At 48.7% G+C, this 16,532-nt stretch overlaps 1 protein-coding gene across 3 annotated transcripts in view; it reads left to right on the forward strand.

Moving 5' to 3' along the window:
- The window catches only part of LOC144153167 (uncharacterized), a 123,037-nt gene that overhangs the window by 21,000 nt on the left and 85,505 nt on the right, over positions 1-16,532 (forward strand). For all 3 annotated transcript variants that reach the window (XM_077684833.1, XM_077684824.1, XM_077684818.1), the window contains exon 2: positions 3,214-3,262. In XM_077684833.1, the coding sequence (XP_077540959.1) occupies positions 3,214-3,262 (49 nt within the window). The remainder of the gene's footprint in view (positions 1-3,213; positions 3,263-16,532) is intronic.

Here is a 16,532-nt window from a genome sequence, read left to right on the forward strand (position 1 = left end):
ATTACGGAACCAGGGGGTAGATGAGCATTATGTAAGAATACTAGAGGATATCTACAATGGGTCCACAGCTACCATTATCCTCCATAAGGAGAGCAGTAAAATACCTATAAGGAAGGGCATCAGACAAGGAGACACAATCCCCCAATTTTATTCACAGCATGTTTACAAGAAGTATTCAGAACATTGGATTGGGAACAGGTGGGAGTAAGGGTTAATCGAGAATACCTCAGTAACCTCAGATTTGCTGATGACGTTGCCTTGCTAAGTAACGCGGGGGAGGAATTGAAAAGCATGCATGCTTACCGCACTGGACAAACAGAGTAGAACCGTGGGCCTGAAAATTAATATGCAGAAAACTAAAGTAATGATCAATAACCTTGGGAGAGAACAGTAGTTTGAGATAGGTGGCGAGGCAGTGGAAGTGGTAAGCAAATATATCTACTTAGGCCAAAGAGTGATCCCGGATCCCAACCATGCAGCAGAGATAGTTAGAAGGATGAGAATGAGGTGGAATGCATTTGGCAGACATTCTCAAATAATGAATGGCAGCCTACCATTGTTCCTTAAGAAGAAAGTGTATGACAGCTGCACATCTTACGGTATTCACCTTCGGGGCAGAAACTTGGAGGCTCGGGTTCAACTTAAATTGAGGACGACTCAGCGGGCAATGGAGCGGAAGATGATAGGTGTAACATTAAGGAACAAGAAGAGAGCGGAGGGGGTCAGGGAACAAGCGCGTGTCAAGGACATATTAGTAGCCATTAAGAAGAAGAAATGGACGTGGGCAGGCCATGTAATGCGAAGGCAAGATAACCGTTGGTAATTAAGGGTAACAGAGTGGATCCCTAGAGAAGGCAAGCGTTGCATGGGGCGGCAGAAAGTTAGATGGGCCGATGAGATCAAGAAGTTTGCGGGGATAAATTGGTCACCGTTAGCATAGGACTGGGATAATTGGAGTTCCATGAGAGAGGCCTTTGCCCTGCAGTGGGCGTGGATAGGCTGATGATGATGATTATATGAAGAACTTTTAATTGTATGAAGAAATAATTGCAATCTGGCATCAGGAATTGCGAAAATGTAAAGGCTGTGACATCAGTATTTAAATTGTAATTACAAATATATTTGGTGGCAAGTTAAAAACGACCGCAGCTATGTGACTGCAGCTTTGTTCGGAGCGCACTGCCATCCAACTGGTGATGACTAGGCGTGGCAAAGCAAAACGGTCAGCACAAGTACCTTCTGAAAAAAGCTCGTGAGCTTGACACGTGGGGTTGTCTGCTTTGTTGCTGACCCTGTTTTTTTTTGTTGTTGTTACACTCATTTATAGATGCAGTAGGCTGTGTAAACTGGGAAAATTTACTCTGTAATAGTGTATTTATTGTTCGCTAGAATTCAAAGTGATCTTTGTTCGCTGTGTAATTACCACCCAACGCTTCTAACGGGTTCAACTTGTGTTGTTTTGCATGGTGCCCAGCATAAGGGCGTGAACAAAAATGGCAGAAGTCGCGTTTGCACCTCATTTGTGATTGTGGTTGTGAGCACAATGTCAGGACATGATATTGATGAACTCAATTCTGCTACTACTGCTTGTACTGCAGTACCGTTCTTAGCATGTTGCTCATTGGAAACTGATTGGAAATCGCTATGCGTGCTACAGAAGCGGTAACGATGGGAAGAGGCCGTGTTGAACAGGCTGCTTGCGGATTTGAATGAGGAATAACGATTTTAAATGCATATTGATTGTTGATTGTAGGGTTTAATGCGCCGATGCAACGCAGGCGATGAGGCGTGCCGTAGTGGAGGGCTCCGGATTAATTTTGACCACCTGGGGATCTTTAACGTGCGCCGAAATCTCGTACACGGGCGTTTTTGCTTTTGGCCTCCATCAGAAAAGCGGCCGCTGCGGCCGGGAATCGAACCCGCGACCTCGTGCTCAGCAGCGCAACGCCTTAGCCACTGAGCCACCGCGGCGGGTTAAATGCATATTGCTCACAATATATAAAACATATTGTTCATGCTTTGAAGCAAGAACAAAATCAACTGCACGGGAAACAGACAAAAAATATCGGCAAAAGCCTTTTCGTGTTTGGTTTCGACCGCAAGGTTTGACCATGTCATCTCTCCCGCAGATTTTATTTAAAAATTTGTATTCGTAGTAACTGATGTACCTGCAATGCATTATTACAACAATAAGTAAATTCGCATTTTGTGCCTGAGCTTTTTGTTTTAGTGTTTTTAGAAAACTGAGCTTGGGTGGCAGACTATCTTGGGTGTCACAGAGGAACATCTGGTGGCTGTAATAACATGAAGGAGCAGCTTCCGTTGCTGTTCTTATCCTGTAACCGAGTCTATAGGTGCAACCCGCTGCCGGGGCTTGTGGCTAAGGTGTTGTGCTGCTGAGCCCAAGGACGCTGATTCATTTCCTGGCTTCCGATGGGGGGCGGAAAGTGAAAGCGCGCGTGTTCGAAATTTCGGTGGAAGGTAAATATCTCCAGGTAGTCAAAATTAATCCAGAGCCCTCCATTACGGCGCGCCTCATCACCTGTGTAGCATCGGTGCGTTAAACCTTGTAATCAATCGAATCTGTGGGTGCATCTAGTGACCCAGGAAGAGTTTCGCCAGCTCAAATTTTAGTAAAGCATGCAGAAAGCATGAATGCAAACATTTGCATGGGTCGTATGGTCAGCTTGGTCATTTCAAATGTTTTTTGATCAAAACTTTTTAACCGCTACTAACTTTGGATTCAACCACAGGCAGTGCTAGCTACCTCCCTATGGACATTTTTGCAGTCACCACACTTGTTTGGCCTGGAATTTCACATGAAGATTGCATTCTGTGGTCTTTTTATTTTAACATTGCTAACAGTAACAGCATTTACCTGGTTTACTAATAAAAACATGATACCTTTCATTTCTGTTAGATTGACATTGTTTTCTGGCAGGGTTTTCAGTTGAATAGGCAAATGCACATTATTGTACATTCTTTTTTGCCTCATCATTAATGCGTCATTAAGTGTCATTAAAGTGTCATTATTAAAGTGCCATTAATGCATATATCTTCAGAAAGTTTTGGAAGGTAAGTAGCAGACCTCTCAGCCATTCTGGCTTTCTGCTTTCCTACATAGGTTGTTCACTGTCACTCACAACCAACCATTTTTTAACTGCAGGGACCCTTGGTGTTGCAATAAATTCTTGTACGGTCTGTTGCTTGCAGAGTGAAGGATCGTCCCCAACGGGTCAGGAGCAGGGCCTGTCCGAAAGTCGTGAGTTGCACTTTGTCGTCTTCCTGTAGAAAGGATTTGGCTGGGTGCATTGCACCGGGGTGGTCGATTTAAATATTGACTTAAAATTGGTTCCAAGCAATGTACGATGTCTATAACTGCTGGGAGGCACCTTCATGCAGCGAACCATATCAGTTTTTAAAAATTGAACTTTGGTACCTGTGTTCCTTTATGTGCCAGCTCACTAACGTGGGAGTCATTGTCCCCCTTGCTGACGAGAGGGAGAATGCCCGAGAGGGGCAGTGGCGTACCATTCTGCTTTGCTGTTCAGCTCCTCATGCTCTCGCCTGTGGGAGCAGCGTTGTGCTCTTCACTGAAGCACAATGCTCCTTGAGGAGGAGGAGGAATAAACGTCACTATAAAGCAGCTCGCCTCAGGGAAGAGTCCTTATTCCAGGACCCCTTGAGACCGTCCGGCTTCTTGGGCTGCTCCTTGAAGCATTGTGCTTCAAGCCACCCTCTGCAACATGAACAGGATCGTTCACCGCTGTCGCTTATAAGGAGTGAGCTTTCCTTAATGAGGAGCAGGTTAGTAAAGAGTGAGGTAAGATGCTAGTGGTGGGGGTGCGTTGTGGCACATGTGCGGATAAATTTTCACTTGGAGCATTTGGAGCTGTGGTGGGGGTGTGAAACTAGTCGACACTTGTGTGTTGGCCTCGGTGTTCAGGTACAGTTGGCACTGGCTAAGTAAAACACCTAAACACCTTTTGTCGTTCTTTTGTATAAAGAAAAATACCTTCACTCTATCACTCCCATCATTCCCTCTACTACCAAGTTTACATCACTACCGTCACTCTTCCTGTTTAGAGGACTGAGCTTGCGTTGCTTTATGTTTTGCGTCATCGCTCCTTTTTTTTTATTTTTCACTTCTGTTATTTTTTTTGCAATGAAGATTTGCAGACACATAATAGTGTGGGCACTGTGCGCTCCTTGGCGGTGCTACAAAAACTTGAAGGAGTAGTTTTGCGGGTGCTACAAAAATAAAATATATCTAGAGGACATGACCGCAACCACTTTTCGGTCATTGCACTTGAGGCTATGGAAGTTGTTTGGCAACGCAGTGTACTACAAGCTATTCCAAGAGTGCATCCTGAAGCAGGCAGATGAGCAGTGTGTGACTCAGCACCATCCTGGTGAGACAGTCGTTGCCGGTCTGGCAACAGCTGATGATGGTGTGAGTGGGCGGGGGGCCACTGGTAACAGCGACTAGACACACGCATGAGGAACAACAGGACAGGCAGGCTGCTGCCTTTATGTCACAGCTGTGTGGCAGCTGCCACTGCATCACAGCCCCTGTGGCTCAACCTGGCTTGCCTGTCAAGCACAATGCGAGCTGGATGGGGAACACTGCCACAATTTCTGAGGGTTTCCAATGGCTCATCAAGCACTGCGGGTTGCAAATGCGCAAGTGCTGTAGGCAGATTTATAGCATAGGAGTGAAGGTCCTGCTTTTTCCGAGCATGTGTCCCTGGATGTTTGCGCTTTGAAAGACTGAGTGGAGTGAGTTGGATTAGGTCCGAGGCCCCTTCCACAAGGACTGTAAATTTGTCCATAGCTCTCGTGTTTTTCCACCATTGCTGGCCACATTCCGTAGCGCTGCAAAAGTACCATTCTTTGTCATTTCAAGCATTGTTGCAAACGTTCAAGCTTCTCCTCAAATACAAATCAGCTGGGCACATGCTGGGGGTAGTTGTGAAAGCATGCAAATACAAAATCAGGGACAGGCCTAACGAATCATAGCTGAAACAACTACACACATCATGGGTTCAGCCCATCTGCAATGCATCATGTACCCTGAGCTGATTTGTTTAGTGTAGGCAAGTCAACTGCCTGCACTGATGCAGGCTCTGCATACTGTCATTGTTCCAAGCTTTGGCCTTTAGTTTTTCCCTGAAGCTTGAAAGAAGAAAACAAAGCCCCTTTCTTGTAATGAGGAAGGTGGTTGAAACCGCTTTCTTTATGTGCAATGAAGTGAGTGGGTGTTTGCATTTCGATTTATTTATAAACTCCAATAGCTTAGTGTAAATCCAAACTGCTTCGATCATGTTGGAATGGCTCAATCGGAGAAATGTCGGCTCTACAACACGAGTGAACCAGGTTTGATTCTGACCACGGGATTTGTCTTTTTGCTGTATCATCATCATCGTGTGCCCTCCTGTTGTGTAAAGTTGGCTTTCCTGCAGCGCGTTTTGGTTACGACACCACCATCAGTGAAACCAAGAAAGCTTCACTTTAGAACACGAGGTGCTTCTTGTGGCTGCCTTTTGAAACACCGCAGTGCTGTCATGCTGATTTGCAATGGGATTGGGTGCTATGTTAGTTTTATGCTAGTTGTGCTATGCTTATTAGTATCTACTTCGTGTTCTCTTCATACAGTTCACACAGTCCGAGGAAAGTTTAGGGGCTAATAAAGTAAAAAAAAATATGGAGCTAGGCACAAGCTCTTAGGCACATTGCACTGGGTGGTTACGGATTAATTTAAGCCATCTGCGGTTCATAGTAAAGTATAAGTGCAAGCAGAATGAGGAATGAAATGGACAGTGTAGGTCGTGTAGTTCAATTTTAGTTCTGTTGCATGTGCAAACATACAATATGAATTCCTGTTTCATATGAATTCAGGTCAACCCGCCATGCTGCCCCTCCTTTTGTGCGTGTGGTTCGTTAGCGTCTGGTGAAGTCACGTACTCACAGGTGTTTTTGCGAACCTGATATAGTTGTAAAGGAGGGACATCGACCACAGATGAGAAAATATTGCTCCATTGAAAGAAAACGAGACACTTTCTAGCTCGTTTGTACAAGCTTTGTTCACAGTAAAGATTGCGAGGACAGAACTGAGCTTGTGCATGTGGAAGAACGTGATGCAAGCACTGTGCATGTGACAAAAATAGGGTGTCCATTTCGGTTGAGAGTGGGCTGTGTGCTCTCTCTGGATAGCGACTCGGGGTAAATTATTTTCTTGGTCGGTTGTTTATGTGCACTCCCCTCCGTCGCCGGATTTGTGTTGTCGCTTCCAACTTCCACGGGCTATGTGAGAGCATTTGAGGCTGACCTCTTGTGGGCAACTGGGTGCACGAAATTGAAGTTTAGGCCACGGCCCCCTCCGCACGCCTTTCCTAAAAGTGCTGAAAGAAGGGAGGAGTGTCCGGTGGTTCCTCTTCACAATGCACGTCTAGGAATGGGGGCTGCTGGCTTGTCCTCCTCATCTACTGTGGAGGGAGTGGCTCCTTACTGATTGTTGAGATGTGCACTGAACGATCGCAGAGCATTTTTCCGGACGGCGGCCATTCGGAAAAATAGTCGTCACATAAGCAAGAACAGTCATCCTCGAAGCAAAGAAGCATGTTCGGTAGTGGGCTGAAAGTAGCAGGTGCGCAATTTCCCGCCCATTCCATGCAGCAGTTATCCAGACGGAGACGTCTGGAGCTGTGTTGTTCACTTGTCTGTAAAAAAACGTGTCGAACGTGAATTGTAACTATCACAAAGGCAAAAAGTTGGAAGCCTTTTCAAGGGCAGGAGCCACGTTTCAGCAACCAGGTCAGTAGGAATGCACATGAAAGGGAGACCACGCCGAAGGAAACTGTCACCTCAGCATTTTAGATAGAAACTTTAAAAACTTTTTTTTACGTGATTGAAGTCAATGAGTGTTGTACGTGGATGAGGCCCTTTCTGATTAGTGGTTAATCTCGTAAAGATGCCCTGAGTGATCACTAGGGTTGTGTAATAAAATGAATCTGTATGATGCAACTATTACAGTTCAGTTTTCGTGAGCTTCAACTCAGGTCGAGGCATCCTTGGACCAGGCGAAGTAGGAAGCAGTCAAATGAGGGGACAGCCAAAGCTAGGTGACCGAAACTGGCAAATGATCTGACCCCCAATGACGGTGTGGCTACTGGGGCAGCGCACACCTTTTCCCCTCCCCCCCTCTCTTTTTCTGAAAAAATCGCTATTGTGTAGCCACGACCACTCGACGGAAGACATCTCTTCCGCCGAGCGGTCAGGGCTTAGCTATCATGTAAAGCCGTTAAACCTGACTAACCGCGCTTGAGGATCTACTGATGGCCGTTCTTTGCACTACGCGCGTACACGCCATTGACCTTCAATTTCTTTTAATTCTGTAAGAATTGAAGGACGCGTGTCTGAGAATCTGAGCGCGCTTTTCCGGACTGGGCGAGTAGCGTGCGCAGCATGTCGCTCCTCACTGCGCACCTCATGCTTGTGTGGAGCGGGATGGTAGGCCGCTGCCCGGTAAGAGGGAAATCCCGCTACTCATTCCTCTCGGCTGGACTACCCAGATCCCCCGCGCTCCTCACTCCGCACCTCACATGTGTGACGAGCGGGGGACTGTCTGGGATCTCCCAGGAACCCTCTGGGAGCCTGTCGAGAAGCCTGAGGAACCCTCATGAGCGGTGTCGTCCCGTCGCCCACGCCCCCTCCCCACGTACCCCGCTCCTCAGTGCGCACCTCGCGCTCGTGAGGAGCGGGATATCTGTGGAGGGATCCCGCTTATCTCGATTCAGTTCTCGGTTGAATTGCAATCCCCGCGAGCATTAGCGCCATGAGCCGATTGCAGTTCCGTTCCTTGAGGGACACTGAAGGGAGTTGATAACGTTGGCTAATCCCATTAACGGATTAAATTCTGCAATGCGTAGACTATGTTCAGAGTTTACACACAATTATTTTTAACGTGAAAAGTGCGTTCGAAAGTACCGTTTGCCTCGCACCACCAGGGGCTGAATTCTCCAAGAACGGGCGTCGCTTTGAAGTGACGCAGTGTTGGCATGCAAATACACGTATTCTTGGGTTGGGGTGTCGCTTGGAGGGGCGGGAAACGGGAAAATCACGCGGGGTGCCCCAGTGGGAAAAGCAGGATCATGGCGCAAAGTGACGCGCTAAACTACACGCACTGACCTCCGTCGTTTAGCGCGTCGCTTTGCGCCATGATCCTGCAAAGGGGAGAATGCGGTAGGTCATTGAAACAGATGCAGAATTTTGAAAGACAGAAAGTGGAGAAAAAATGCCCGCCGGTTAGGATCCGAACCCACGACCTCCAGAATTCTTCATCTGTTTCAATGACATACCGCGTCCTCCCCTTTGCTTTCCGAGGCATTCTTGACTGCCAACCCTTATTTCTGTCTTAATTCAACGCACCCCTCATTTCCCATTCTGATTCGCTAATGCATAGCGCTGGCATTCTTGGTGGCATAGGTAGCTTAAGAGGGTTTAACCCTGGTCGACCACTCTCGGCATGCCGTAGACACTCAAGTCCGGGGGTTAAAAAGAAGGTCCCCTTCACCAACGAGTAGTTCGAGTGCAAAGCTTCGGGTGCAAAACTTCCTGGGTGCGAAACTTCGTTCGGGCAGACAGCGCTACGTGAGGGAGAAAAAAATCAAGTAATATCGCAGTAATGCGTAAGACTTCCAAGGTAGCGAAGCTGTACGCAACAGTAGCGTTTTTCTCTTTTTCGCCTCAAGGCGTTGTTTAAGCCTTAACGCTGTACGAGGGACCTCAGCTGGATGTTCGTCTTCCTCTGTCGCGCATGGTTCTGCGCCGCACGTGGCCTCGCGGCCTTCCTTCGTGGCGCGCGCTTATCGCGGTGGCGGCGGCCTCCTCGCCTTCCTCCGCCACGTCCCCCTCACGGGTACCGCGCACGTCTCCTTTTTCTCCTCGCCTATCTCTCTCCTTTATCGGGCCGCTGATCCGTGCGGGATGCTTGCGGAATGGGGTGTGGTTTGACCTCTAGCGCTCAAGGGCAAAACTGGTCACCCCGCGAAGACTGCCCAAGGTAGCGGAGTGTAGCTTTCGCTACAAAACCTTATTTTGTCAGACGCAAATTACTGTCCTCAGAAGAGCGGAATAGTGCAAGGCCGATACTTCCCGCCATGTTGTAAACAAGGAACTAACAGACATATGACTACGCAGCACCGGTAATAACCATCGCAACCGCCACCGGCGCCGCGACTTGGCGGTTTACGAACGTCGGCATGGCTTGAAATATGCATGTACATTTATAGTTGTTTTTGACTTATGAAAGTTAACGTGTAAAAAAAGATTTTCTGTTTTTTTTTTTTTAGAGCTTGTGCGCGCGGTTCTCGTCTGTTGATCGGCACGTGAGTCTTGGCACATCCGCTCAGTCACCGTTTACGTCATCTCTGTTGGGCCACTGATAGCTTCAGTTTTTTTATTATTTACGAGATTATTCTCAAGGTACTGCCCCAGAGACTGGTATATTCGTTTTCTGCGGATGCCAATATTTCTGTTTATACCAACCTCGGTTTTGTCTTCAGTGTCCCTTTAAGGGCTGCAGCTATCGGTGCACGCCAGCGCCACCGAATTTGTCTGACGTCGCGCTGGAGCTTTACTGGTTCTCGTAAATTTTGAAGGCAAGTCTTTCTTGGGCCACCTAAACGCGAAAATTTTGGTCTGTGTATGTCCGTGAGAAGGTCGCACTGCGTGAGCTCTCGCAATCTGCCGTCTTCATCTTTTTGCCGGACCTTTCTAATGCCGTAACCCCCACAAACTTGGCGAATTTCCACGAAACTAGGACCTGTCTTAACACCTACCTTAAGAAAAAAGCCTAAGCAATCATTCTGAGCTAGATGGCTGCGCATACTGCGGGAAGGGTAGCGCCGAACGAGATTGCTAGAGATTCGCGCCAGTAGGAGATCGCTGTGGCCTAGTGCTGGTCGGTGTAAGTGGACTGAAGGACCGAAAATGATGATAAATTCTTTTATTAGGAAGGGGAGGAAAATAAAGTGAAATATAAAGCGTGACTAGTAAGGGAGGCAACCCCGAAGTTGGCAGTCCTGTTATTACGTCATTTGAGTGAAAATCACACGTTTTAAAGTGTGGTCTGCGCTCATGGGAAGCTTCGTAAAAAGGTACCCCTGCGGCGAAAAAAAAAAAAGGCGGTGAAATGGATGAGGATCTTTCGAAAACTTGGGCTCAAATTCTCTGCATTTCGTGCCCTTCATTATTACAGGCCACACTGCGGAATAAAACAACCCCAGTGGTAATGCCGATGGGGACAGAGTGTGAATAGTTGGTTATTGAGGACAAGAATCGGCGCCGAGGGGCTCTGCTGTTTTCCGTAACCTGCTGCGGTGCATCGCGAGGAACGGTGTCAGGCGCGAAAACGATCGCTGCTGACAGGCATCACTGAGGAGCGTTTGTATAGGGCTTTTATACGTAACTTTTTCCCGTGGCTCCAAATCCCACTCGATCTCATTTTTGCAAGCTTTTACATTTATTGCACTCCTTTGTTGGTGCAAGAGCAGCCTCGATAAGCGCGGTCCTAGGTATACTTGGTCGCACAAGACAAAACCTCCGACAGGCCGCCAAGCAATGACTCCAACGTGAAAATTTGGGATAAGTGCAAGGACAAGTTTCACTGGTTCACTTTCACTGACTCACGGATCCACTCCGGCTATACTGACCTCCATCGCTTATTCTGACACTGCCCCGATTTCTCTCGCTATCGGAGTTCTTCGCTAACTTCTCACGATCCGACTATCCCTATGGACCGACATAGTTTGAACAAAAAAACACAACTTAATCGCCAATTTTTCTATTAAAAGCGGTTTAGCACTAGTAGTGTAGCGTAGGTCTACTCCTGCAGCATACCTGGCCGTCAACCTCGCTCTCACCGATTCCCAAATTCCGGCTGCAACGTCCTCCACGAATGCTAACACACCGTCGGCGTCGTCCTATCCCATTCACTGCCTCCCCACCATGGCTTAGGCCCATCCTAGTCAATAAAGGTTAACAGCTTGGGCAAAATGTTCGAGAAGCCTGTGTGTAGCGCTACTTTTCGAAAGCCGTGGGTTTGAGACGCATGTCGAACCCACGAAGCGCTCAGGATCGGCGACGTGCTGGGCATGGAAATTAGGGAAGCGGCGGGGGGAGAAGGGAGCTGATCTGGCCGAGCAGCCGTCCCTAAAGTTCCCGCTCGCTGCGCCTGCCGCGCCATCTGTCGAGCTGTTACGGCACCTGCTGTTTTTTCCGAAGATCCCGCGTTTCAGGGGGAGGTGGAGCTGCGGTTGCAAGAGGACACATAAACAAATGGTACGCGTGCCCACTTAGCCCGAGAAGCGTAGTCGCGACGCTTGCGCCGCCTTCCATTTGTGGGTTCGGCTTCTCCTGTGTGCTCTCAACGCTGACGGAGAAGCCAGAAAGTGTTGTGCGTCGGCGTTGACTCTGCCTCCCCGCCTTCCCTTTTTCCCCCTCGTTTCGCCATCTTCGCCTTTTCTTTTTCCCGTCCCGTTAAAGAGCGCTGCTTAGCGTATGCGGGAAGCGATGGCGACGTGGTGCGGCGCAACGAGATCCATGGCGCTGATCGCGGAATGCTCGCCCCTGGGTTGAATGTCGGTGCACAACCTGTACGGCTGCCCCAATGGGCTGTACATGCGGGCCCCGCTGGGATTCGGGGACTACCTGGCCTTTCAAGGTGAGCCCCACTTGGGCACGGCTTCTGCGCTGCTGGTGGACGCGCACTGTAAACACGGCCTGGCACGCCTCTTCCCGTCCATGTTCACAGTGGCGTGCACTGCGGGGCTCTCGGTGGCCGGCCTCGATGAACGGCCCGTGCCTCCTCGCGTGATTGCCACTGCTGCATGTTTCGGGATATCGCGTGTCTCGACTGTTTGTGACTGTGTACGGACTAAGGCCGCGTTTGTGACCGCTTGACGCATCCGCCGACTCACTGTGACGACGCCAGTGTCTTCGGTTGTGTGTGCATAGTTTTGCGAACCCGGCGCAGCCCTCTGTGTTTCACGGCCGCTGGCCGGCCAGAGAAACTGTCATGCCCGAGAGATTCGGAGGGGCGCCGAGTTTTCCGCCAGCGTGTCGCATCGACATGGCGGTGGGGCCTGATGGCGTGAGAGGTGTCCTCACCGAGCGGCGTGCCGGCGCAAGCTTTGTTTCGCGCATCGCTGCATGGCGCCGCTCAGCGCTGCCGACGCTGGCCGGCGCTTCCTGTGGTCGCTGCGAGCTCGGTTTGAGTAATGGGCGGGCGCGACCCGGACGCAGGTCGTAGGGCGAGCGGTCGGGATCGATATTGGGGAGAGGTCCGGGAGGGCAAACCTCGTTTCCGTCAGCGCTGGGAGAGCTGCGGGCTCTCCTCCGCCCAGTCTTTCCGTTTGTTTTTGTCGCGCTCGTGTTGTGTCTTTTGCGTGATGCGGTCGCCGCCTGGTTTCTGCTCGCGCGGCGCTGCTTTGCCGCGCTTGCCTTCGTCCAACGCGGCCTCCTCTTGGCGGTGGCGCTGGGATTCGGCGGCGCTAACCTGCGGTCGCGAGGCGCCTCTTGCGGCGACCCCTGCGTCGGTGACTTGCCTCCTGCGTCAAGTTTCGCGCGTCGCACACTGCGCCATCGGCGCGCCTCCAGCGTGTGGCCTTGAACTGAGCCGGAGGCGAATAATTTTTGTTGGGGTGCTTACAGCCCCGAGGCGGGACGCGAAGCGTGTATTGGACTCTTATAAAGCCAAACCTGGATGTAACGAACCTCTGTGTAACTAATTCCTGGATTTAACAGTTTTTCAATGCGGCGCTAACCTTGATGTAACGAATTCGCTATGCTGATGAGTCAGTGTTCATTGCACTTTTTCTGAAAAAATCGGCTGGAGAGTTGCACTAATTTTGCGAACTTCGTTTGCACCGCAAACTACCGCGTGTTCCCAGGGGTGAGTGCAGTGTATAGCTTGGTCTGCCTAGGGCTGTCTGTCGGTGTGTAGTCGGTCTCCATTGCTCGCTGTGGTGTCGGTTGGTCGGTGATGAGTTCTGCTGCGGGGAAACGAAAATTTTTGTCTTTTCAAGACAACCTCGCAATTTTACATGCCGTCTTTGCCGGCGATCGGAAGAGGAATGTCGCTGCCCGGTACAGTATCGCAGCTAGCACCCCCTCGAAACTTTTGAGTGCGGAGGAGAGCATCGAGTTTGCGAAAAGGCGCCCTTTCAGCGTAAGTTTGGTCCTTGAAACGCGTTAAAGCACCGGAAAGTGTTACAAGGCAAAAGGGATACTTAAGTTACGTTTGTGAATACGGGGGTAAGTGACCTTGCTTCTTTGGAGAGCCATGTAGTGACTAAGCTTGTGGGAAAGCAGCAGGCGCTGATTCTGCAGTTTTTCAATGTGAAATAAATCCTCGAAGGGCGAGTCCACCGTCACTGATTTCTGGCATTCTGGTTTCGTTTCTGAGGCATTCACGCGAGCCTTAACTCGAAACCTGCGTGTAACGAAAAGTTGCGAATTTTTGCCAACTTCGTTACATCCAGGTTTAACTGTATTATGATTCCCCAAGTTACGCTTGGTAGAAGGAACAATTACTGTGCCAACACAAGACACCGGGAACAAAGGCCGCGTGTGGAGTCTACGGCATTACGAGGCATATAGAGCACTGCCAAGATCTGGTGCCCTCGTGGCCATAATCAAACCGTGTGCGTACGTGTTGCCATTTAGCACAGTTCTGTGTTTAATAAAACTTGGTAGGGTAATCAGCTTCTCCATCGCACAGCTAGCTGTCATTTGTTTTCGGAAGTTCTCATTGCAAATCCGCAGCGGCTTCGTAAACGGCGGCTTCATGTAATTTGTGGTTTAGAACTGAGATTGGGAGGGAGCACTTAACGCCCCCTTTTTGACTGGTGTGTAATAAAGTTTTCACTGACTGACTGACTGCTCACTCTTGGCAATTCATGGGATTCAACCCGGCGTGATTACAGCCACCTTAGCGTTAAACCGTCGTATATGTTTTAATGAAGCGCGTATTAGAACGCCAGCCAGCCACAGGCACCGTGCTTGCTTTATGGAAGTGTACAGCGAACTCTCGTAGTCGCTCTATTCGACTTATTGCAATAATCGAAATTATCCTTGCTCCTGAATTGCCGATTATTTCGTGCATGTGTATAAAAGTGTGCCTAAATCGTTGCTGCTTATATCGAAGTACCGCATATAACAATTTTTTTTTTTGCCATGGTACCTTTGTTGGAATGAAGGTTTGCTCTGTTCGATTGTTCGCAATGATACGAGAAATCAGAATAAATGGGTTTCATCCCGGCCGCGGCATCCGTTTTTCTAATTTAGGCAAAAGACGAAAACGCCCGTGTCTAAAGATTTCGGCGCACTTTAAACATCCCTAGAGGGTTTTAATTATTCCGCAGACCACCACCACCGCGCGCCGTATAGCCCTGGTGCAACTTCGGCGCGTAAAACCACAGTTTTTTTTTTCTTTCGAGAATCCCCATCAACTGTCTCGATGATTTTCGTTCCTCAGTTCAAGCGAAGCTTTGGTTGGCTGAGTTACGCCGTTGGCGGTGGCGTACGCCGAAACAAACGCCCTTGCGGCAAAGCTAATCTTATCCACGTGCTCTGATGATGACGATGATGGTGATGATGCCCTTGAAGTGTTTGGCGAGTACCCAGTCGGGGGGAATAGCCAGGAATAAAGTGTTGACTGTGGTCCCGTTGGAACTTATAGATAGATTGTTGGAGCTCGCCGTTATATCGCCGTGTCGCGCTGTATCACGCCGCAATAGGAGCCAATCGGCGTCCTCGCTCGCTCTCTTCGGGCAGTTCACCTTCTAGCGCGGAATAAATAGGCCGTGCGTGGTTCGCTCCACAGAAAAGTGGGCAGCCATTGAAGAACGTAAACATTCCCGATAATACCAGAAGAATGATCTACAATAACGTATACCAAGCATTTGCGTTCAGGTAAAGCTAAGCAAAATGAATGGGTTTCATTTGGTCGATCGATGGTTTTGCGTTTCTATTTCGGTCGTTGCATTTTTGGTTTCGGCAGAAATGTTTTCATTTTGCGGTCATTGCATTTCAATTTTGGTCGTTTTCGTTTTCACTGAGGTCCAGCTTCGCGGGCATCCCTGTTTCCGGAGGGAAGGGGTTCGTTAATTTTTTCTACGTGCCTTTTTCGCGCTATTTCTTAATGAGTTAAAGCCTTCCTTGTGGGTACACTGTCTAGTTTAACCAGTTTATTTATTACTTGACTGTATAGCGCAAGTCTTAGAGTATCGTTTATTTTCATGTGCGACGCACGAGATAACACCATGCGCCGTGCTGGGTCGTCGTAACAACTACCGTAATGCGCTCGTTTGCAATCTGTTTTCGGCCATCTCAGTCTTTCAAATTGTAATTTTCACCATGGCTGAGATGGCCTTTGGTTTTTCGTGCACAGATCCTACAAGGTTAAATATGCTACATATTAAGGCAAAAGAGAGCAACGGGAGTGTGAATTTAAAGTAAATACAGCCGTTATTCTTCGTGGGTAACCGTTCGTCTTCAAGTGGAGTAACTGTGGCAGCGTGTGTGCCGTGTGCATACACGCGGAGCAAAAACGCAGTATTTAGTCTCTTTGCGGCATGATCCGTCCGTGTGTTCTAGATTTCGGCGGACGGGTTAACCATTTGTCCCCGAACACTTATTCCCGAAAGGGTAAATGGTTGTGGCAAGCACAGTTATTCCCCCAATTGATGAATCGTTACTCTTTTGCTTTAGAGTGTAGCAAACCGCTGACTTAGCCGGGCGGGCTTGACAGTGTGTGCTCACAGCCGACCAGAGCAAATCGGCGGGGAAGGTGTCGAGAGAGAGAGAGAGAGAGAGAGAGAGAGAGAGAGAGAGAGAGAGAGAGAGAGAGAGAGAGAGAGAGAGAGAGAGAGAGAGAGAGAGAGAGAGAGAGAGAGAGAGAGAGAGATTATTGAAAGGAGCAGAGGTAGGCCTGAGAAACTGGTCTTAGGCCTGCTACTTCCCACTTGGGCAAGGGTATGGGGGACAAAATGAGAAGGGAATGAATAGGGAAGGTATGAGAAATGTCACTGAAATCTAGTAATGAACTATGTACATGCAGTAAGACCAGTGAACGTCTCACATGCAACGAGGCGGCGAATCAAATTATCACAGTTTAATTTTTATCACATGATCATCTTCCATGTAAAAACTATATGAGAAATTATTCCGCAGTCTTCAATTTTTTCAACTTGGAGACTATAGTTTTAGCAGGCGAGCGTGCATGGTGGGCTTTTTGTTTTACGGTACGCATATTAAAACGCGAATTAGAGCCGCTCTCTGAAACCGTACTCCTCTCTATGTAGACCTTATATAGTCGAAATTCGAAAGCGCAAGAAAACTTTTGCTACATTCATATGAATAACTGAATAAGCTACGTTGTGTCTTGCTACTGTTGTAGAGTTAGCTTTGCGGCAAGACGTGCTATAATTTGTTTTAAGCTGCGTTCATTCTAACAATGGCAGTGGCTTTAC

Source organism: Haemaphysalis longicornis, unplaced genomic scaffold, assembly GCF_048455015.1.
Source record: "Haemaphysalis longicornis isolate Haplotype H1 unplaced genomic scaffold, Haemaphysalis longicornis Haplotype H1 scaffold_1, whole genome shotgun sequence".
NCBI classification, from domain to species: Eukaryota; Metazoa; Arthropoda; class Arachnida; order Ixodida; family Ixodidae; genus Haemaphysalis; species Haemaphysalis longicornis.